Below are 22960 nucleotides of genomic sequence, written 5' to 3'. Positions count from 1 at the left end.
GGAAGTCCTGCGCGTGGGATGGAACGCAGGCAAACCGGGAAACAAGTGCCCAGGACGGAGTCCTGCCATCAGGGCCAGAGTGAGTCAGAAACTGAATGGGAGCCAGTGGGGTGGCGCAACTGAGAAAGGAGGACGATATTCTTGGCAAGAGTCTCCCGGGTCAGACACAGGCGGCAGCTGTCCTGCTCTGCTCTGCTCGGTGCAGGCAAGGCCTCGGCTGGAGAACGCGCTCCCGCTCCGGGTGCCACAAGCTAAGAAAGGTGCACACAGCAGAGAGAGCAACGCCCACCACCTAAGGGTCACACAATTGGATCTGCGAGGAAAAGCTAAAACTGGGGCTGGCTGGCAGCGAAGATGACTGAGGGGGAACCCGTTGACAGGCTGCAGGTATTATCAACGGTTGGGCATGTCTGCAGGAGGCAGAACAAGCCAGGGGCTTGGCCTGCTGCAAGAGAGACTTGGAAATGCTTCCTAACTCCAAGGGGAGTTCTGCTCCGGGAGAGGCTGTGCAACCCCAGCACTGGGAGGTAACGCGGGCGAGACACAGGCTGGCAGGGCAGGGTTGGGGTCACGTGGCCCTGGGCTTTGTGACCTCTCCACGCCCCTTCCTGCTTAAATCTGAGACGCTCTAGATCAGGGTCCTGCCACAGCTTCCTCCTTGACAAGGCTCAGGTGCTTTCCTGATGGCCCTCTTGGGCAGCAGGCAAATGGTCCAAGGACCCGGCTCTGGCTCGCAGGGGCCAGTCACTGCCATGCCCTCAGAAAGAGAGGCATTAACGTGCGCTGGGCCACGCAGGCTATCCACGGCCCTGGGCAGGGGCTGGGCTCTGGGCCACGAGATTTGCAACACCCGAGCCGCTGGGTGACCCAGGTGAGGCGCCTTCAGCTCCTACCGGCAGCATGGAGCGGCGTCCACTTCCTCTTCTTCTCCTTCACCAGGACGGAGGCGCCGTGGCTGGTGAGCACCTCCACACACTCCGTGGAGCCCCTCTCTGTGGCAAGGTACAGCGCCGTGCGCCCCTTGTGGTCCCGCACGTCGAGGTTCACGAGGGTTTCGGCAAGCGTCTTCAGGGCTTCACAGTGACCGTTACAGGCCTGCAGGCAACACAGAGACACCCCCTAAGGAGGGAGAGGCCAGACACAAACTGGCCAGGACGAAGGAGAAGCAAAGAGTCTCCGCCACCATTACAAACCTCTCGTGGCACCAGCTGCTGCCCACGCTCCCGGGCTGGTGGCTGCCGGCCGCACGACCCCCCCATCAGCTGGCAAACCAGCCGCAGCGCATGCCATGGAAGGGAACGCTCCCACACAGCATAAAATCCCCCATTTTCCTCCTGCAGCTGGTCAGACGCTGACACGCACTGGTCTCCCCTGCGCTTCAGCGCCCCACCACTGCTGCGCCACCGTCACAAGTTACCAGTGTTCCCACCGAGCTTCTCCATCCACGCGCAGAACAAGCGGGCAACGTGCACCACCCCTAGGAACACGGGCTGCCAGCAGTGGGCGCGTTGCTGAGCGGCATCAGAGTGCCTCAACCACTCAGCGGACAGGTTAGTAACTGGAAACTGGCAATTTTGCTTCCAAAAAGATCGAAAGACATTTGTCCTGACAGCAGGATTACTGGGCACAATTCAGGGGTTAGCTGGGCTGAGCCCTGGCACAGCAGAGCCCGGCTGCCCCTCCCTGGGGTGGTTTGCCTGCACCTGCGTGGCATCGCTGCAGCAAAGCCAACCTCGGTTCCCTGGGTGCAATGTGCGCCTCAGTTACAGCCAGCAGTCGGCCTGTGGCACAGCTACTGGGGGAGAGCCAGAGGGACGTTCTGGGTTTCACTAACGCTGCTGTATTAGGAAAATTGACGTAGGAAAGAGGAGACGGATGTCGGGTCCCCTCGCTAGCTCCCAGGGCTGCGGGGTCCCGGGAGGTGATGAGGCCCCAAGGTTGCCACACACACCCCCCGCCCCGAGGTCACGCTAAGGTACGGGTCTGATTTTCTCTGTAGGCCCTGGTCACCTTCCTGCCCCGTCTGAGACCACATTTCGTTGCATCTTGGCCTCTAGTCTGTGTCTGCTATTCCGGACCCCGACCTGGGGGCTGTAACCCTTCGAGAGACATCGCAGGTGAGCAGTCTGGCTAAATGCAGCCCGTACAGTCTAGCTGGGGGGCAGCCGGTTAGAGAGGAAGAGCCAAAACGCTGTGGCTGGAGCACACAACCACATATTGCAGATTTATTTCTATGGCTCTATGTATAGAGAGGCAGAGCTATAGACAGACAAAAGTAAATATATACTGTGTGACCCAATCCTCTCCCCTCCCCTAGAGCCAGGCACCCCCAGCCCCCCAGTGTAACCCAATCCCCTCCCCTCCCCCAGAGCCAGGCACCCCCAGCGCCCCAGTGTAACCCAATCCCCTCCCCTCCTCTCCCCCAGAGCCAGGCACCCCCAGCCCTCCAGTGTAACCCAATCCCCTCCCCTCCCCCAGAGCCAGGCACCCCCAGCTCTACTCCAATGCCCATTATGCCTGAGATGCACCGGTGCCCGGCACTTCTCTCTCCAGGCACGGGGCTGCGTGTGAGAGAGGCGCATGGCGCTCCTGGTGCGCAGCTCTGAGTAGGAGCCGCTGCCCCCCGTCAGTCATGAGCACCACCGTCCCTTCGCCCTCTCGCCACCCCCAGGCCTCGAACGTCGGCTGCAGCCTCGCCGCCAAGGCCGCTTCCGATCACCCGCCGGAGCCTTGGCTCACGGCTGCTCGCGCGAGAGCTTCACTTGCACTTGCGCCAGCAGCCGAGCTTGCCGTAAGCCACACGTGTCGCCGGCCACCTGAGCTCAGGTCCCAGGGCAGCCTCGGCCAGACTTACAGCTAAGTGCAAAGGGCTGACTGGGATGGTGCTTTCCACGTCCTCCAGGCAGTTAAAGGACATTTCCAGCAGCTGCAACAAAACAGGACCCTGTAAACCTTCAGCCCGCGCTGCTCCTCCTGGCCTGGCCTCCCCGTCCACCAGGCCACGCACCAGCTGGAGCCTCGGGCATGTTGGCAACCAGCCTGACTGCACCAAAGCCAAGTGCTTGGCCCCGGCAAGGCAGAGAAGGGGCAGCTCTCCTGTTTTCCCGATTCCTTTATCGAGTGCTTTCCCAGCACACATCCCTCCCAGTGCCTTCCACCGCCCTCGCAACTTCCACAGCAGGACCACACTTCCCTGCACCCGGCAGGGAGCTGCCCCCTTGCAGCACATCCCCTGGTGTTCCTGAGCTGCCCAGTACCAGTCGCTGGCTGACCTGCAGCTCCTCAGCTGAGGTCTCCCCATCTTTCGGAGCTGGACTGAGCTCTGTGAAACCCTGAGCCGGAGCCTGTGCTCTGCCTCCAGCCTGCCTTTCTGGGGAGCGGCGAACTTGCAAGCAGGGGCTTAACCTCCACAGCCGGGGCTGAGTGGGCCCCATGAGCCCACAGGGCTTTTCAAGCTACACCATAATCCCAGCTGGTCCTTCCCCTGTCACACAGCCCTCTCCCACCCCTCCTGTGGCTGCAGCACTTGGGCCCAGCCACTGCCAGCGTCTCCCTGGGAGGACTCGTGGGGAACGGAGGGCGCCAGGCGGCCGACACGTGCCCCCGGCCTGCTTACCAGTTCGAGGTTCTGTCTGTTCCCGTAGGCGGCTGCGTAGTGGACAGCGGTGTAACCCTGCTTGTCCCGGACCGACGCATCAGCACCATTATCCAGTAAGAACTCCAAACAGCTGCAACGAGCACGGGGGAGGGAGAGGTCGGGCCCATGTTCCCAGGGACACCCCAGCTCCGCGCCGCTCGCACCGGGTCCATGCCGATGCTACACCCACGGGGTGCAAAGGGGGCACAGGGCCATCCTGTGGTTGGCCCAATGGCAGTGAGGGTGCCAGGCCCTGGTATCCCAGCAGGGAGGGAGGGGGTGTGCATTCAGGCACTCTGGATCCCAGGGCACAGCCCTACTAAAAGCCAGCCAGCCCCATGCCCGCTGGAGAGACCACCAGGCCCCAGCCTGGAGGGCGCTGCTGAGCTGGGCGCGAGCGGGGAGGGGGAGCGGTGGGGTACGCAGAGCACAGGTGAGACAGAAGCTTGCTCTGGATGACTCACAAGAATGACTCCTTCACTCTGGACTCCTTCAATGGCTCCTCGTCACTGTCATGGCTGGTTCCTGAATGAGACTCAGCTCTGAAGGAGGGAAGCGTCATCTGACCGGGGCACAGCAAGCCAAGGGGGCTGGCAGCTGGAGAGATCCCAGCCAGCCGCTTCCAGCCCATGGGGCCCGAGCCCTGGCAGAAGCAGCAGCCGCACAGCCCTGGAACAGCCTCCTTTTCCCTCCGCGCCGGGGGAACTGGGTTCCTTCAGCCCCACTGCTCTCAACACGTGGGCCTAGGGCTTCCTTCCCAGCCCCTGGTTTCTAGCACCCACGGACCCCAGGAGTCCAGAGTTAGGCCTCAGGCGCTTTGTAACGTTTCCTCCTCACAGGCCAGCAGGCAGTGCAGGCCGGCTGTGGGGAACTGCTGGGTACCGCCCCCCACGGGACACACCACGGCCTCTCCCACTTAGGGACCCGCCCTGGGGTATCTGGTAGCAGCTGCTCCGGCAGGTGGGTCCCTGGGGCTTTCCTACCTCCTGTATGTGTCTGAAGCAGCAGCATAGTGGAGGGGAGTGCAGCCTTTACAGTCCGTCTCATTAATACTGGCTCCGGCGGTGACCAGCGTCACCGTACACTGATAGCTGCCGTTGGCAGCCGCGTAGTGCAATGGAGTCCTGGGGGAGGGAAGGCACAGGGTGAGGGGCGCCAGCTGCAGGTCCCAGCCGAGAGCAGCCTCACGAGGCACCACTTGCAGAGATCACGGCCACGGGCAGCAGCCAAAGCCAGGCCAGGCACTGCCCAGCGATAGCGGGGCCCTGGGCTCAGCAGCTCCCCCATGTCGCTGGGGGACAGTGGGGGCCACAGGGTGGGGGATTTCTGCTCTGTGAGTGCCCCTGGCTCCACCCATTACCTGCCAGTCACCCAGCCCCCCTGGCTCCGCCCATCACCCAGCCCCCTGGCTCCGCCCATCACCCACCCCCTCCCAGCTCCGCCCATCACCCAGCTCCCCCGGCTCCACCCATCACCTGCCTGTCACCTGTCCCCGGCTCTGCCCTCACCCAGCCCCTCCCGGCTCTGCCCGTCACCCGCCCCCAGCTCCATGTCCCAGATCTTCGCAGGTAACCGCAGCCCAGCCAGGGGCTCGCCCTAATGCCCAGCTCAGGTCCTCCAGACGCAGGGGAGCGCCCGGTCACAATCAGCATCTCACAGCCACCGGCTGTACTGACCTTCCGAACTTGTCTCTCTTCCTCAAGTCAGCACCGCTGCTCAACAGCAAATTAAGACATTCGACGTTCCTGCAGGGGAGAGAGCGGGGAAAGGCTGAGCCAGGCCAGGTGAACCGCACGTCCCTCTTACGATCAACGCCTCCCCCTGGGCCTGCTCTGCCTGAACGCGCACCTGAGCCTGCCCGCAGCCCTTTCCTGTCCATGGGACGGAGTGCGCTGTGACTGCTGGTGTGAGCCTCTGCAGCTCACCATTGGGGGGGCTGCCTCTGTCTCCAGCGACTCCGCGAGGTAGTAAAGCTGGAGCCCTGCCGCTAGCCTGAGCCAGGCAGTGGATTTCACCCTGGAGACAGGACCTACGCCCTGGGCGCTGGTCCCCGCTGGAAGGAGCAGAGGCAACGTGCCACTCCCAGGAAGCCCCTACCAGTAAAACGGGACCGATGATGCTGTGCCGCCTGATGAGAGCTGTGCCAAGCAGCTCCTTCAGCTCTGGGGTGGGCGTGTTACGTGGGCCTCTCGCAGGCTGTGCAGCTGAACGCACTGGGGAACTACAGTTTGTAAATTACGGCGCACGGACGCCGGCTGTGGGCTTCAGAGCACTTTACAAACACGACCCGAGCGCCCCCTTCCCACAGCCACCCCAGTGCGACCGGGAGCGGTGTCAAACATGCGGAAACTGAGGAACAAAGGTCAGGGTCGCGCTCAGAGGGACGGCGTATTCCCTGCAGCACTCAGGCCACTAGAGCTGGGAGCCGAACCCACATGAGCTGACCCCGAGCTGTGTCCGGACCACACTGCCGACATCGTACGCCGTGGGACGCAGAAGCGGGGCAGCTGCGTTCGGGGCTCTTGCCTATCCCGAGGGAGCAGACTGCTCGGCCCGCTGCGATGCCCACCCCCTGCCCCGGCCAGCGAGGGACGCACCCTCCGGAAGCAGCAGCGTGGAGGCACGTCCTCCCAAGGCTGTCAGGCGTGTTGATATCGAACCCGGCAGACAGCACGTGCTCGTTGCTCAGCGAGGAGACGATGCTGTACAGCTGACCTGGGGGGCGGAGAGGGGAGGTTGGGTCATCGGGGCGGATTCGCCAGGTGCCCCCTCCCAACTAACCCCCCCTGCCGCAAGCTTCGCTCACCTGAGGAAAGGAGCTTACGACAACAGTCTGAAAATCCGAAGAGAACAGCTAAGTGCAGAGGGAACATGTCGTGGATCCCACGCCTGCCGAGAGGGAGGGCAGGTCAGGGAAGGCCCAGCCCCGGGCGGGGGACAGCCCCCAACGTGGCCCAGGAGCACAGCGCGCACCGGGCTGTCCCTGCCAGCCCGGCCTGCTCCTCCTATGCAGCTCTAGAGGCCAGAGACAGAAGGGCCCTTGGAATGCTCCGGCTGGCCGGAGGCCTGTCTGCTGTACCCCACAGGCCTAGACCAAGCCCCACAACCACCATTGTGCACAACGTTTCAGTCCTCAGGAACATAAACCAGTGGCTCCACTCGCAGCCGTGGCACCCAGGGCAGAGAGACGTGACCAATGACCCAGCAAGAGCCTCACTTCAGAGGAAACTGCTCCCCAGCCCCAACCCTGGCAATCAGACCCTGGGCGCAGGAGCTAGCACGGCTCTTCCCCGCCCCATCTCCAGTGGGGACCACGGCTGCTGTTCCAGCAAAAGGCCAACACCTCCGGACCCCTCACGCCAGGCGCGCTGGGGGAAACACCGTCCTGGCCCCCGGAGGAGCCCACTCCCTGCTCCAGGCTGTAATTTGCTCCTCTCCTGCCCCGCCCTGGCAAGAAGGGCCCCTGCTGCGGCCGCCTCACCTTGCAGTGTCAGCACCATTTGTCATCAAAGTACTAATTAGCAGCTCGTGGCCGTATCTAGCAGCAACGTGGAGGGGGGTATTGCCGTATCTGTCAGCGCAGTCGATCTCGCTGCCTAGGGGAGAAAGCAGCAGGGCAGGTGGCTCGGTGGGACGCTCCTGGCCCGGGGACTGTGCGCCCCACGGGGGGGGCTGCACCGCACAGAGTCAGCCACCCTCAGACGAAAGGGGCTTGTGCCGCCAGCCTGCAGGCGCTAGGCAGTTGCTACTGTACCACACTCTGTGTGTGTGTGTGTGTGTGTCACAGCCCCCAGCCCCTCTCTGCACACACCTCCCGTCTGAACCGGCCCGGCCCCAACGCTTGGCACACGCTGCAGCAGGCCTGCGTTTGCTCGGGCAGACCCTGGCTCAGGGTGATTTTCTCTCATGGCAGGGGTTTAGCCGCACTGAAAGCACTTTGGCTCTGATGGCTCATGAGGCCGGAACGTCAGCTCGGTGCTCTGTAAGAGCTGAGATCCAGACCGAACACCCCACCCCGCAGCGAGGAGCGCAGCCAGGCAGCAGGGGACCTGGGAGGGTTTGCCGGGGAGGCAGGAGACGATTCGAGGGGAGGGACTGGGCGCGGCAGAGGCTCCTGCTGGTGACAGCGCAAAGCGCCAGGGCGAGGGAGGGTCCCACGAGCCGCTTACCATTCTGTATGAGGATCTGCGAGCGCGTGAACCGGCCGTGAATGGCAGCCATGTGCAAAGGGCTCTTCCCTTCCTTGCTCTGCCAAGAGAGAGGAGAACTGTCCCATGCTGTGCCCCGGAGCGGCCAACACATCCCCGCGCCCCTCCCTGCGCCCCGCCTGCGGCCCTCCGGCCCACCTGAAAGTTCACGTCGGCGCCGTTGTTCACCAGGAGCTCCAGGCAGAGGGCCCCGTTGGTGGAGACGGCGGCAAAGTGCAGCGGGGTGAAGCCCTTCTCGTTGGGCTGGTTGACGTTGGCGCCGTAGTTGACCAGCTCGTTGGCCACGGCGTCCTGGCCCATGTAACAGGCAATGTGAAGTGCAGTGTTCCCAAAGGAGTTGGGCTCGTCGATCTGCGGAGGGGAGAGAGCCACCAGGTTGCAGGGGGTGGGGCAAGGAAAAGCAGGGAGGGGCCGAGAGCAGAGGGGGAACAGAGAGAACCAGGAAGGGTTCAGCCTTCCCCTGCTCATGCCCTGGGAGTGGAGCTCCCTGTGGGGGCGGGGGGGGGCGGCAGCTGCCCAGCTGACTGCAGAGCGCCCCAGCCGGCAGCGTCTACCGGTGGTACAAGCCGCCCATGCCTCGGTACACAGAACACAATTCATCCCGCCCACGGGTGGACAACACGAGAGCGCCCTGCCCTGGAGTCGCTCCGCTACCCCGCCCCCCCAGCCACGCCTGGGGAGCCCCTCGAGCCACCACCGGAGACGGGGCAGCTGCTCGGCACAGGACATGAAGGGAAAGCCCAACTCCCACTGAAACGAGGGCCAAACCCTGGTCCCTCCTGCGGCAGGACACCGGCGTTAACCCCCCTCGTGCCGGGCAGACGCGCTCGGGGATCATCACAAAGCACCGGTGATCAGGGCCTCGGTCTTCCATCTCCAGCTTCAAGTGCTGGGCTCTGAGCGAGGCTGCCCACCCCCAAACCGCCAGAGTTCCCAGCTGCCCGAGGACTTCCCTTGGTGGTCACCACCAGGGCCAGGGGCACCTCATGCCCCCCAGTAGGAATCCCAGTGTCCGCCTGCGCCCAGTGCCTTCCCTGCAGCCGGCAGAGCAAGCGGGGCCAGGCCCACGGTTGCTCACCAACCTGCCGCCGGCCTCACCTCGACTCCCAGCCTCAGCAGGTGTTTCACAATCTCCACCTGGCCACTGGCGGCGGCAGTGTGCAGCAGGGTGTACCCCTTCTTATCCTTACACGTCACGTCCGCTCCCCGGGCCACCAGCAGCTTCAGCACTTCCAAATGCCCTGCGCAAAGGAACAGGTGCCTCAGCAGCCGGCGAGGCCCAAGTCGGTGCCAACGTGGTGTCGATACGCCGCCACCTAGCTCAGGACTGGCACTGCCAGCTGCAGAATGGCCAGGGGAGCTGCCCCCACCCCCAGCAGCACCCTGCGCCCCATGCAGTACCCTGCCGCTGGCAGGACTTGGCCCCCAAGCTGCCCCTGGCAGTCCCTACCCATCCTTCAGCACCCCTGGGCTCGTGTCTTAGGGTGTGACTCCCCCCTGCCATGCCAGCAAGTGCAGGGGCGGCCCCACCCCTTCCCCAGGCACCTCCCCTGAGCCACGCAGCTGAGAGCCAGGGGAGCGGCGTGGGCCAAGCCCAGGCTGCCATTTCCCACTGCAGCCGGTGACTGGTGGGGGGCTCCAACCCTTGCTGCCGACACCTGACCCCCTGCTAGTCCCCAGCCTTGGGGTAGATGGGGGAGGGGAAGAGGCAGGGCAGGGCTGTGGGGGGAGTGTGTAATTCCAGGCCCTGCCCTGTAGCACCCCCGGCCTTAATTATCATCATCCTCCCTGGGCAGCTTCCCTGGACTCCTCAGTGCCCCAGGAGCGCAGCTTGTTCCCAGTGCCCCCCAGCCCCTGCATTCTCTGCCCCCTCCTGAGACCCAGGTGTGCACAGGCCCCACCCGGCCCAGAGAGTCCAGCCCATGGTCTCCTGCTTGCTCAGGCCAAGCTGAGGTTCTCTGGTGTAGGAAAAGTGCCAGGCGCCCTCCTGAGTCCAGCATCTGCCCCACGCTGGAGCCTGGAAAGTTCTGCCCCTTCTCCTCCAGCACGGCCCCAGGCCCAGGATGAGCGAACGGGCCCGCCAGCTGCTGAACGAGGCGCTGCACCCGCAGGCCCCGTATGCCGGTCCAGGGGCTGAACCACCCCCCAGGAGCTCACAGCTGCAGGATGTGGGGTGACCCACACAACGGGGCCCCCCCAGACTCCTCACCAGCCGTCCCTGCTGGGGAACAGGGAAGCACCTGTCTGGCTGCGGAAGGGACTGAGAGGCAAGGCGGGGAAGGCGTACCTAGGAAGGCTGCCCAGTGGATGGGCTGACGCTCCTTCTTGTCACACGCGCTCAGACTGGCCCCTTTGTTTAAGAGCAAGTTCACCATCTGGCGGAGAGAGAGCAGTCAGAGCAACAGCTCCCACCAAATCCCCCCAGCCCCGCCCCAGCACAGGCGAGAGCCTGGCGCTCTCGGAGCTCGGTACGTCCGGGCAGCGCCTAGAGTGACGGGGCCCACCAGAGACCCTGCCCCAGCCCCACTGGCGGCACGTGCCCAGACGGGTGCCCCAGGCGGGAGACTGAGGCTGTATCTCATGCGTCCTGCTATTGGATCTCCCATCCCGCGCACTCGAGGGTCTCCCTGGGCACCCCACGCCCGGCGCACGCGCTATCCTGTTCTGCCCTCCTGACTGCAGCTTGGCCCTCTGGATTTCGGCAGCACCTCCGGGGGCTGCCGGGCCCCGTTCTGGCTGCAGGGAACACAGCCCCTGCTCCAAAGAGCTCCCAAACCATGGAGGGACAGACCGCTACGAACACACCGGGCAGCCTGGCCGGATGCACCGCCTCCTTCCCAAACAGGGAACCGGGGTGCCGCACTCCCAAAACCCGTGGATGCCAGCCCTGCCCCATGAGCCCCGGGAGGAAGGGGCGCCTGCCCGCGGGCCCCGCTCACCTCGACGTGGCCGCTGTGCACGGCGTGGTGCAGGGCCGTGCGGCCCGTGCGATCGGCCACGTTGAGGCTGCCCAGCAGGGGGACGATGGCCTCAGCGCACTTGGTGGCACGGTTGGCAGCGGCGACGTGGAGCGGCGTCTGCCAGTGCTTGTCGCGGGCGTTGACGTCGGCCGAGTGCTTCAGGAGGAGGTTAAGTGCCTTCTGCGGGGCGGAGAAAGGGCAGCTGCACCCCATGCTGGTGGGGCGCCCACAGCTCCCAGGCTCAACGCTAAAGCAAGCGGCCGGGGGCGAAGGGACAGGCTCATCGCTGGCAACGTGCCCGGTTACCCTGCCCACCTGTTGAAGCGCAACCACGGCCAGCATGGGAACTACAACTCCCAGCATGCAATGCTTCACCGGCGCTCGGGGCCGCCCTGTCCCGCTTTCAGGCCAGCCAGCTGCCGGGGCGGGGAGGAAGGAACAGGCGCAGCCCTGCTTTCAAACAGGCTGGAATGGTCGCAGGTTGGCTGGGCTGGAGGAAACCCCTCGCGCAGCACCCGGCTCAGCTACAGCGGGGCCAGGCTCCCGGGGGGTGTCCATCGCATGGCTCCCACCCGTGCCCACAGCTGAGCCGCCTGTGCTAGGCTGGCACATGTCTCCGGGTGGATTTAAACCCGCCTCCCAAACCGCTGCCCTGACAGGTCAGCCCGACTGTGCCCGCCCGCCCAGATGCCCTCAGGGACAGGCAGGGCTGCCCGCTGAGGGGCACTGAGCTCCCCAGGGGCTGGGGGACGGGTGCCAGATCACCCCACAGGCTCTCTCAGCCCTGGAACAGGCAGGGGCCTTAAGGCTCCAAGGGCCTTTGTAAGGGGCGCGGGGCGTCCGGTCTCCAGGGCTCAGTCCTTCCGTTCCCTTTCCCTGGGGCCGGCCCTCCGGAGCACGCACACAACGCCGCCGGAGAGCGGGGGGAAGGCGAGGGAGGGGCTGGGGCAGACGCCACATGTGGGAAGCAGTGGTTGGAGTGTCCTGATGCCGGGGGGAGCAGAAAAAAGCCACTACAGAAATGAACTAGAGGTGGAGAGATTTTCCAGGCAAACGCGCTCCCGGGAGCCCGGGTGTGCAGGGTCCCATGGTCCCCTCCAAGCAGCCAGAGTGGGGAGAGCGAGACGAGACACCCAGCACGCACCACCAAGACAGCCCTTGAATCCGAGGCAGGCTCAGGGTGGGCAATCACAGCCCTGTCCTGGAAATACCCCCCTGCAGGGACAGAGTCCAGGGGGAGAATTTCAAAAGCACCGAAGAGATTTAGGAACTCAAGTTCCAGGGAGGGTCCTGAATACCCTGCGTGCCTCTGAGCTGATCCCTCCGCCTCTGCTCTCCTACAACTCACAGCGAAGACTGACTGTGCTTTGGGGGCACTTTGGACGGGAGGACACCCCAGCGAGCTCCCTGGAAGCTGTGTGGGTGCTGAATAACATCTCCCCCTTTTTTCTTTCCAGCCCACCCCACTGTGCGGCCCCGTCCTTTCCTAGATATCGTCTCTCTGTCTCACAACAACGTCTTAACGAACTCCTCTGACGCGCCTGGCCCGCATCCACCTCCCCAGACGCACCGAACAAAAGCAACCCCGGCCAGTGGGCGGCTGTCTTTGCACGTTACTTTCTTGTCGGCTAAGGAACAGAAATCAAAAGCCCAGAACTTTCAAGAAGCGAGTGCCGGTAGTTAGGCTGGCCAGACTAGAGCCATCGATCCACTTCCGTCCGACTAAGCGCAGGGGTGGCAAGCTCGTGAGGAGATCTAACGGTGACTTAATTTTAAATGAGGAATTCGGTATTTTATTGAGGATTGCTCAAAAATTTAAATATTCCGATTTTTAATTCTTTTTGTTCAAAAATCGTCGATCTCGGCAGTGACAGAGTTCAAGTTTCCAGGCCCCTGCTCCAACCACTAGAGCACAGCTCTGCCTCACCAGTCCTGACTGACAGGCTTCAGTTGCAGCAAGGGAGGCTAAGGACAGACATCAGGCAAAACTCCCGGTGGCTAAGCACCGGAATAAATTGCTGAGGCCGGCTGCAGACTCGCCATCCTTGGAGGTATTTAACAAGAGGGGTTGGATAAACATCTGTTGGGGGTAATCAGGTGGTGCTTGGTCCTGCTGTGAGGGCAGGCGACTGGACTCGACAGGCTCTTGAGGTCCCCTCCAGCCCTGTGATTCTACATCTGCTTATTCATTTGATCAACCCCTGCCAACGTCGCAACCCTGCACCCAACCCACAAGCCCCACGCCACAGCAGGGATGGGTGAGGGGGACGGGCCCTGCAGGGCCAGCACTGACAGGCTCTGAGGAGAGAACAGCGACCTCACGATGTTGCGGCTCAGAGCTCTAGCTCTTTGCTCCAGTTCCGCAGAGGAGCGTTGGGTGGGAGTGGGGACGCTCAGCGCCACTGGCTCATGGAACCGCAGGAAGGACAGGGCCCAGAGGAGGTGAGAAGCGGCAGGCTCTGAGGCACTGTGCACAAGAGACGCCTCCCCTTGGCGGCTAGCCCAGGGGATGCCAGGGAGCGCGTGCCTGCTACAAAACCCCTTTGCTTTAAGCGCTCGCGAGTCACTGAGTAGCCAGGCACCTGCGACCCGCTCCGAGCACCACCCTCCCGTATCGGGCATGCTGACGGTTCAGTTCCATTCATCCCTGGGCAGCGGCGGGACAAAGGTTAGAGCTGGACCTTTCCCACTGTCACAGGAACACAATAGAAACGGATGCGGAGAGCTGCACGCGAGGAGAGATTTCACTGAGCGTCCCTGCTGCCCGCTGAGAAGATGCGGGACTGCGGGGGTGGGCAGTGATACGAGCACACAGTTGACATGGTGAGAGGGGAATTGCCCAGGGCAATCCCAGGGGTGCTGTTCAGGTAAATGCTGCTGCAGCATCTCCTAAAGGAAAGGGCTGGCAGCCCCGTCACATGGGGCACTTCAAACTAGAAGGGAAGATCCTACGGGGAGAATCCAGGAATGGGATGGAGAAAAGGGAATTTTATGGCTCCTTCCCAGTTTTGTTATCTGTTATTATGGGGTCTGCCTGATCCTTCGTCCACACGGCCGCCCCCGAGGGCCCTAGGCTGGGAACACAGCAAACAGGCGGAGTGCAAGGAGAAGAAAACGCTCCCCAAAAGAGAGCCCGGAGGAGACGGCCCGTGAGGGCACCTACCTCATTGCGAGACGCTGCAGCCCGGTGCAGCGGGGTTAGCCAAACAGTGTCCTTCGCGTTCACATTAGCACCTGCCAAGACCGAGCAGAGAGGGGAACTGACGTTAATCTCCTCTGTTACAGGAGGCGGCGTACTGAGCCTGCACTTACACCTAGAGCCAGCGCCTCTCACAGCTGGCAGTCAAACCCCCAGCGGAGAGCACTATGACACAGAGCTGCAGGCCTGACGCCAGGCCGCTGCGGCGCAGATCTGACCCGGGTTTAGGTGCTACGGGAGACACCGTCCGGCACCGGGGCAGAAGCCACGCCCGGCAGAGGGCTGTGCTCGGAATACATCCAGGGCTGCGGCTCCTTGGCATGAGCGGCAAGCGTGCGGCACAGGGACGGATAGAAGAAACTGCTTTTCCCAGCATGCATCACTCTGCCTTAACGCCAATGGCCACAAAAGTACCAGTCCCAGCATGCAGCCTGTTGCTGTGACCTAACAAGAGGCTGCTCAGGCAAAGATGGGGCATGTCACGCCGGAAACCCCCCGGCTCTGCAGGCTGCACCTGTACTGGGCACAGGCAGCTGCAGGCCTTACCTGAGAGAATAAGAAGCTCAAGGATTGCGACATCTCCTAGGTAGGCAGCAGCATGCAGTGGTGTTCGTCGTTCTTGGTCCTGCCAGGGGGATAAGAGAAGGCCGTGACGCAGCTATCGGGGAGCAGGGAAACGACACACACAACAATGAATGCAGCTCCAGGAATTCGGGGCTCTAGTCCCAGTCTGGGGAGGCAAGTGGCGCTAATGGTTAGAGCAGGGGGCTGCAAGTCAAGACTCTCAGACAATTAATTGTTAGTTCTGCCACCAGCTCACTCTGTCACCTTGGGCCAGTCACTTCACTTCCTCTGTGCTCCAGCCTCCCTAAGCAGAGAGGGCTCTCGCTCACGGCACTGCAAGCTTAAGGAAGGTTTGGAAAGCCCAGGGAGATGCCTACATGAAAGGTTTATAACACCACCAAGCAGTGTTATCCTAGGGCCCCGCCTGCACCTCACACATGCCATCAGGTGGCGGTTTACGCTTCACGATTAAACCTGTTGAGCACCACCAGCTGCTCCCAAAATACACCGAGCCCCGATGACTGGGGCAGGCGCTAAAAGTGCAGGAAGCGCTGCTTCAATAGGGTCTGTTCCCTTTGCTCAGTGCTGGGTCCTTGGCAGCGTTCCCTGTAAGCTGAGCGCGTAGGTGGGCAGCCACCCACAAGAGATTCAGGTTCGGATCACCAGAGCACCCACAGCCAGCAGTCTGCGCATCTCTGGTGGTACACATCCGCACGGGCCTCGGTGCATATCAAATCTACTTCCGCCCATGGATGGAAAAAATTTGAGGGAACGCTGGTGGGGGATGAGCCTGCCTTGAGGCACTTGGCTCGGTCGTGGCAAATGCCAAGTGGGTTAGAGGAGCACAGGAAGAGTTTTAGGCCCCACTCTTCAGTTGCATTTAACAAAAGTTGTAATTTCTTTCACTGCCTTAAAACGAAAGTCACGAAGCCAGCGGGTTCTGCTGCTTTCCCGAATCTGCGCCAGGCACAACCAAGCCAGAGCAGCAGAAAGTGAAACTGACCAATCTCGAGTGAAATCAGCACCCCAGAGATAAATGCATTAAGGGTTAATCCCTCCTCACGCTTCCAGCTATAGAGCTTAAGCGTGGAGAGAAGGGATGAGCAATCAACTGCACTGGGCTTCGGCGTGCACACAGCTCAACCCAGAGCCACGAAGCTCCCAGGTGCTCTGAAATTCAGGCACAGGACGGGGCTGACCACAGGCGTGTGGCAGCATTTGACGCAACATGCCAGAAAGGCACTGCCAGCCCAGAGCACAGCATGCAGTCAGCACCAGCCATTGCTTTTAACACTGCACGTGGTCGCTGTGAAGGTGGTGGCAAATTCTCCGTCCGTGGCAGTTTTCGGTCGAGGTTGGATCCCACCCTCCTCCAGCCCCTGGGCCTCTCCCATGGTGCTGGTCCCCAAAGAAGATGGGTCTGTCTGGTTTTGTGTGGACCAATCACAAGCTTAACGCCATCACCGTGTCGGATGCCTGCCCCATGCCCAGGCCTGACACGTTCGGGGGAGCCCATGACCTCACCAAAAGAGCCGCCCTAGACCAAACGCTTCAGACAGCTCCCTGGCCTGTGCTACTCCGTGACCTCCCGCCGGAGAAGCCACTCAGCTGCTCACCAGCCCAGCCAATAGACCTGTCACCTCTCTCAGCCACACACCTGCCACTGACTTGCCCACGGGAAGTTTGTCAACTAGGTGAAGGGACCGTTGTGTGTGGGTTTTACACTCCTCTTCCTCAGGAGTGGCTCTTCGGGCTACCTCATGTGTCGCCGTCAGCCCAGGAGGCCTCTACTAGCCAGGACATGTCACCACGAGCGAGGGGGAAGCACCGAACTAGCGAGAGCGGGAACAACCCGCAGCCACTACTGGTCCTGATGACTGCAGGCTGCAACAGTCAGTGTGTCACTGTCGTCCCCAGGGCCAACGCCCCAGACAAGCCCGCGGGTCTGGAAAGCCGCATGCCCCTGGGAACGGCCAGGCTGCAGGGCTCACGGGGCTGCGTTGTGGCCAAGCCCACCCCACTCGGGCGTACTCCACAGCCAAGTTCAAGAGAGAGGCAGCAAAAGCGCCTGTGCCATGCTCAGGGCCTTAGCTCTGCTCCGACCAGCCGCAGCGCAGACCGTGCTGGACTGCCGGCCCTTCCAAAGGAGTGCAGGGGATGGGCCACTGTAGGTTAAGATTCAATGGGTGGAGGGCCAGCTGGGGCGGCCACTCTAACCCAGCTGGGCTTGTGTGTGCCCCCCAGCTGCAGACAGGGGCTGAAGCACCCCCTGCCCGCAGCTCCGGAGCTGGCGGGTGTATCGGTTACCTGTAACCACTAAGTCTCCTTGGTCTAGGTTGAGGCTTGATGGTTAACCAGTTAAATGTCAACTTCCCTAGTCCCGACTCACTGCCCCTCCATTCACTTGCAGCCTTTGAATGGAGTGGAAAACTGACAAGACGCTGCGCCATTCAGCTGCTGGGTAACCAGCAGGGAAATCTCCCAGTCCCCCTGCGAGCTGGGGCTGGACTGATACCCCTGTTTCACACACAGGGAGATGGAGCCTGGGGACAAAGCCCAGACTCCCAAAGCCACACAGGCGCCCCCCTGCCTACCTGACATCAGCCAGATGTTACAACACCTAGCTACCTTCACAAGTGAGCCAAAAAACACCACCAGCCCAGAGCACAGCCTTCCAAGTCAGTGGCAAAGCCAGGAATAACCAGCGAGGCATCTTGCCTATTCTAACCACCAGCAGACGAGATTCTTCCTCGCTTCCCAGAAGTTCAACCCGAGCAGCCTGGGCGACAGGCATCGGGCAGAGGCAAGACAAGAGGACAGGTCAGTTTAAGACAGGAGCATCAGCGTGCCAAACTAGGCCAGGCAGCAGTCGTTCCAGCACTCACCAATACATTGATATTCTCCTTCTGGTTCAACAACGACCGCACCTCCTCTATATCACGGTTGAAGATGGCTTGGACCAGAGGAGGCTGCAAGGAGAGAGAGAATCCAGCTGTGAAGCAGGTAGAATGAACGTGCACGGACGAGGCAAGAGGGTCGGCCAAAAATATTCCATGCACTCCTGCTTCTACAGTGCACACGCACCAAAATCTACGAGCCGTGCTCGAAAGGAGACGGACCCAGCTGCGGCCTCTGACAGTGGCTCTCCCCCACACCTGGCAACTGCAGGCTTTTTCGGTTTAAAAAAAAAAAAAAAAAGGTAAAGAAAAAATTGCTGCTGCTGCTTCTGCAAGGATTAAAAAACCCTCAAGTTAAGTTAGTATCAGTAGAAATGGCCAGGTTATCTGCCCCAGGAAACAAAGCCACAAGATGAAGAAGAGCCGTCCAGGGTGAACCTCTCTAGTCCAGCACTTTCTGGTCCATCAACATCCATAATCCAGCATGATTTTAGGTAGTGGGATGACCACTTGTCATGGGTGCAGCCATGTTTCCCGCGGTCTCACAAAGCCACCAGTCCTGGCCCTCAGTGTTCTGTGTTATTTCGCTCTAATTTCCCCCTCAACGCCTTGGAAGAGCCCAGCAAGCAGTGGAGATGCTGGCAAACTGACCTCCCCTGGTTTGGCGCCAGAGTCTGGTCCCAAGGGGGCCAGACGAGAGGGGTTCAACCTGGACAAGTTTTACATCTGGCTTGGAAAGACTGCCGGGGGGTGGGGGGTGTCAGAGGGCCCCCATTCAGGCCCTGATCCTAGCCAGTGGGAATCAGCTTAAACCCTCTGTCCCCTTAGCTTCTCTGTCCATTCCACTGCCAGCCGTAGTGAGTTCCCGAGGTGGACGCTTGCCCACTGGGAACTGGACCACAACCCGAGTGCACACAGGGGCCCCACCAATAACAGATGATGACTTCTGCATGCTCAGGGTTTGAGGCCAAAGACTTTGCAAGACTAAAAAGGGATGGGCCAGTTATGAGAACTGCTGGAGTCCGAATGCCCACAAAGCACCTTTGGGAAGGGACATAAACCTTCCTGCTTCGTGGCTTAAACCATTCTCTGAGTATTGGGATGAGACCTTCCGAGGGGAGATTACCCCACATTTGTCTTCCCCAGGGCTTCCTGAAATTCCCTTTGAAGTTTCGCAGGCTGAGAGTGGATACTGCCGTGATGGGCAGCCTAGGTGAGGGAGCTGGGCCATAGGAATGCCCCTCCTTCATCTCAGCGAGACTGTCGTAACCAAGATGCTCTCCTGGGTCGGGCAGGTTTGGTGGGCCGCAGGTTGCCCATCACTGCTAAACTGGCTAGATGCATGACAGGCCTGACAACTCCTACATTTCTTACTCTGCCCGAATTTGAACACGTGCCTTAGAGGGGAAGGATGCTGCAGTCCTTTCCCAAGTCCCCGGAGCCAGCCACTCCCAAGGGGGCAAAGCAGCTGACAAGCAAATACCCAAGAAAGCCAGATCATTACAAAACGCCTCCTGCAGCCAGTCGGACAGGCAGGCCCTGAGCCCCACGTTGCTCCTTTCAGAGCGCACGCAGGGAGTGCTCAGTGAACACCAGGGTAGATCAAAATCAATTATTTAAAAAAAAAAGTTGATTTTTTAACTTAAATTGATTGTAATTTTTTTAAAATCATCAATAAAGGACTACAGTCCTCATTTAAAACAACAGTTACAATTAAATCTCGTCATAAACCTGCTCCACGCACACTCACAGCCTCGCAACAAGAAAGGAACGGCTCTCTTCTGGCCAGCCCAAGTACCAGCTCTGGCTTCTTGAAAGTTCTGGGCTTTCGGTTTCTGTTTCTCAGCCGTGCAAAGAAAGATACCGGCTGGACAGGATTGTTTTTGTTCTCTGTGTATGGGGCGGAGGACCGGGGCCAAGCATGGAGGAAGGGTTAGTTAAGACGTTGTCTTAAAGACAGAGATAATATTTAGGGAAGGACGGAGGCAGCCTAGAAAGAACAGTGGCGTGGCTAGAAAAAGTGCCAGGCGTGAGCAGTGAAAGGAGGAGACGCAGGGCCTAGCTGCGAGAATGAAACATCATAAACCAAAGTGCTTACTGGGAGATGATGCGGATGAGGATGCAGCTGAGTGGATCAACGGGTTAGTAACTGAAATCATTCCCTTTGCAGTGCAGCCTTCCAGTACATGTGTGAGTTAACAAGTAAATTCCCAAGCAGTTTGCCGGGTTGGATGTGGCTAGTGTAGCTTTAGCTAATCCTTACGGCTTGTTTCGTTAGTTGTCTAGGTTTAGAATGGGTCACTCTAGCACACAGGACAGAAAGCTGGAGTAAGAGAAATCTAGAGTTGCCAGGTGCCACTGTGTGTCATTTTCTTGTTGTAGATGCACTAATATGTGTCCCTGCCTTCGGCACCTCATGGCCACAGCCCACAATGGCAATGCCATAAGTCTAGTCCCTGTTTTCTGCAGCATAACTCAGCTTTCCCAAGGGAACCCCGCTCTACGCTGGTTTTCTCAAAGACCAGATGTGCGGGTGAGCTCAGTGGGGCTTCCTCCAAAAGCCAGTGCCCTCGAAGCACAGTCTGAGCTTTTTCGGTAACCAGAGCTAAATCAATGTGGGATTTTTGTGATTTAACTCCCAGTTTCAATCAACAATTTAAATCACCTGAATTTACATCACTCCACCCTGGAACATGGCCTAGAGTGGATTGCTCCTCTCCAATCTCCCGCAGAGTAACACCCAAGCCCTCTCCATCGCCAGATCGAGCCTCAGCTGCTGGACGATTTGGCAGCAGTCGGAGGACCCCCACCCTCAGCTGGCTGAGCTTCCTGGCAGCCTAAAATGGGTCTTTGAGAACAAACAGGTGTTATGCTCTCAAACCCCAGGCCTGTCCCTTACTTCTGCCTCTAATCTACCCTCCTGCTCTCTGCTCCCGGCGTGGAGACCACACAGTTAATGGGACTGGAACCCTAGAAGACCAACCTCAGGGAAGTCAGAATCCCCAGAGGCGTCTTTGGTTCTGGTGGCACAGGTGTAACGCACCCGCCAGGGGACCCGATGCCGCTGGGTTATGGTGGGGTGAGCATCAGCAGAGGTACTTCCTCGCACCTCTCTACAGCAGCGACCAACCCGGCTGCACAGTCCCTGTCGCACAGGCCAGCCTGTGCTCACTGATGTTTGTCCTGGGAGCTCTTGGGGGCAGGGTGCAAAGACATCCGTACAGAACCGAGAGCGTTGCGGCTGGAACCCACAGTAGCCCAGGAAATCAGCTCTCTGTACAGAGCAGCTCTCCAAGCAGCACACTTGTGGGCTGATGCAGCCAAGACCCGTTGGTGCCAATTCCACCTCACCAACTCTGGCACTGCAGACAACCGACACCAACAGCATCTGCACTCCAGCCCGGGAAACCCTGAGCTTGCTACCCAGTTAACCCCTGAGTCCCTCGCACCCCCTCCATCCAAACCCGGGCATGACAGCAGCTAAAGGCAGAGGGATGCATCTCCAGCAGAGGCCATGAGCGAGTCACTCGCGCGGAATGCATTAGACTTAGCATCCAGCATTAGACATCTCAACAACAACAAAAAGATTTACAGAGGATAATTATGCCCTGCACGGACTTCAGCGGCACTGGCAGGCTGGGCTGGGACTGACACACCCACCCGCCATTCACAAGACACACAAAATGTTTGGGTTACCCAGAAAAAATAAAACAGTTCTATTTCAGTCTTAGATCAGCTCCTCTCTCCCTTCTGGCCAGGCCACCAGCGACTGCCAAACCCGGCCTACCAGGGAGACTGCAACAGTCGGAGGAGGAAGGGTAAATATTTGGTGTCAAGGAGTCAGAAGCGCGTGGTGTCAAAGCAGGGGGTAAAGGTTAGCGGGTGGTGGGCCAGCGGGGCGTTAGGAGGAGTGTGGGGAGGTGCTGGGAAGGGGCTGACAAGCAGATGGTTGAAACTTGACCCCTTTCAAGTCGGGATGGTAACCGGTTCAGGGGCCCTTGCTGGTGAACCCCTGGGGCAGCCCGGGCCGCGGAGGAGCCAGCGGGGCAGGCAACGGGACCCCTGGCCGCGGCAGGCCGTAGACGGGTGGGTGGGCGCTAGCGGTTCATGGGTTCACCGTTTAACACCCCTCTGTTTAGGGCAATCGTGTGTGGGAGGGAGGTGTGAAGAGCCACACCCACTTGTGCGGAGTGGGGTACGCGCAGGGCCAGCCCTGCCGCTCACTTGGGGGTGCACGCACCTGCGGGGGCGCGAATGGGTCTCCCCCCCACGCCCAGGGAAAGGAGGTCAGGAGGCCGACAACAGGGCTTAGGGACACCTCTCCCGGCGGCTGGAAATGGCAGAGGGTGCAATGTGGGGGCCAGACAGTGGGGGGGGGGCTCAGCCCCACGGGGGGAGCGGGGCCGGGGCCCGGGCCGGGGGGGGGGGGTAACTTGGTCCCACTGGTCGGAGTGGGGAGCCCGGTGCGGCGGGGGGCTCAGCCCCACAGAGGGATTGGGGCCCGGGCCAGGGGATGACTCAGCCCCACGGGGGCAGCGGGGCCTAGGCCGGGGGGGGGCTCAGCCCCACGGGGGGAGCGGGGCCGGGGGGGGCTCAGCCCCGGGGGGGGCGGGAAGGGGCCGGGCCGGGGGGGGCTCAGCCCCGGGGGGGGGGGCGGGGCGGGGCCGGGGGGGGCGGGGCGGGGCCGGGGGGGGGCTCAGCCCCGGGGGGGGGCGGGGCGGAGCCGGGGGGGGACTCAGCCCCACGGGGGGAGCGGGGCCGGGGGGGGCTCAGCCCCGGGGGGGGGGCGGGGCGGGGCCGGGGGGGGGCTCAGCCCCGGGGGGGGGTGCGCACTGCGGGTGCTGCCGAAGGGGCCCTGCCCGCGGCGGGGTGACGGGGCCCGGCCGGGCGGGAGAGCGGGAAAGCTCCGCGCTAGGCCGCCGGGCCCCGGGCTCGCGTGGCGGCCGGGCCGGTACCTGGTCCGCGATGCTGAGGATCCCCATGGCCGGGCCCTAGCGCCGAGCTCCCGGCATCAGGCTCCGGCCGCGGCGGCTCCGGCTCGGCTGCGGGGCGGGGAGGGACTGAGCCCGCCCGGCCGCCCGCCGCAGCGCCCCCTGCCGGCCCCGGGGGGGGCAGCGCCCACGGATGATCTGTGGGGGGGTGGGGGCAGGGCCCTTGGATGATCTGCGGGGGGGGCCGGGCCCCATGGATGATCTGCAAGGGGGGGCAGGGCCCATGGATCTGCGGGGGGGGCAGGGCCCCATGGATCTGCAAGGGGGGGCAGGGCCCATGGATCTGCGGGGGGGGGCAGGGCCCCATGGATCTGCGGGGGGGGCAGGGCCCATGGATGATCTGCAAGGGGGGGCAGGGCCCATGGATCTGCGGGGGGGGCAGGGCCCCATGGATGATCTGCAAGGGGGGGCAGGGCCCCATGGACTCCCGACAGGGATATTGTGCGCCGTGGATCCCTTGCGGGGAGCTGGTCCCGCCCAAAGGTGGGGGAACTCGGCTCTGTG

The 22960-nt window shown here is 61.6% G+C and overlaps 1 protein-coding gene across 1 annotated transcript in view; it reads right to left on the bottom strand.

Annotated features, from left to right (window-relative positions):
* Positions 1-22513, bottom strand: part of ANKRD52 (ankyrin repeat domain 52) — a 43003-nt gene extending 20490 nt beyond the window's left edge. Inside the window, exons 1-18 of the mRNA XM_074979694.1 lie at positions 22421-22513; positions 17454-17537; positions 14551-14629; positions 13969-14039; positions 10785-10985; positions 10133-10220; positions 8944-9086; positions 7984-8196; positions 7807-7885; positions 7119-7233; positions 6444-6526; positions 6235-6352; positions 5314-5382; positions 4621-4761; positions 4102-4179; positions 3617-3728; positions 2855-2926; positions 894-1095 (exon numbers count right to left, since the gene is read on the bottom strand). Coding sequence (XP_074835795.1) covers positions 894-1095; positions 2855-2926; positions 3617-3728; positions 4102-4179; positions 4621-4761; positions 5314-5382; positions 6235-6352; positions 6444-6526; positions 7119-7233; positions 7807-7885; positions 7984-8196; positions 8944-9086; positions 10133-10220; positions 10785-10985; positions 13969-14039; positions 14551-14629; positions 17454-17537; positions 22421-22447 — 1975 coding nt within the window. The 5' untranslated portion in view covers positions 22448-22513. The remainder of the gene's footprint in view (positions 1-893; positions 1096-2854; positions 2927-3616; positions 3729-4101; positions 4180-4620; positions 4762-5313; positions 5383-6234; positions 6353-6443; positions 6527-7118; positions 7234-7806; positions 7886-7983; positions 8197-8943; positions 9087-10132; positions 10221-10784; positions 10986-13968; positions 14040-14550; positions 14630-17453; positions 17538-22420) is intronic.
* Positions 22514-22960: the final 447 nt, after the last annotated feature.

The sequence above is a fragment of the Carettochelys insculpta genome, chromosome 29 (assembly GCF_033958435.1).
Source record: "Carettochelys insculpta isolate YL-2023 chromosome 29, ASM3395843v1, whole genome shotgun sequence".
NCBI lineage: Eukaryota > Metazoa > Chordata > Testudines > Carettochelyidae > Carettochelys > Carettochelys insculpta.
Note: the sequence above shows the minus strand (reverse complement) of the source record. Positions and strands in the feature narration are given on the sequence as shown.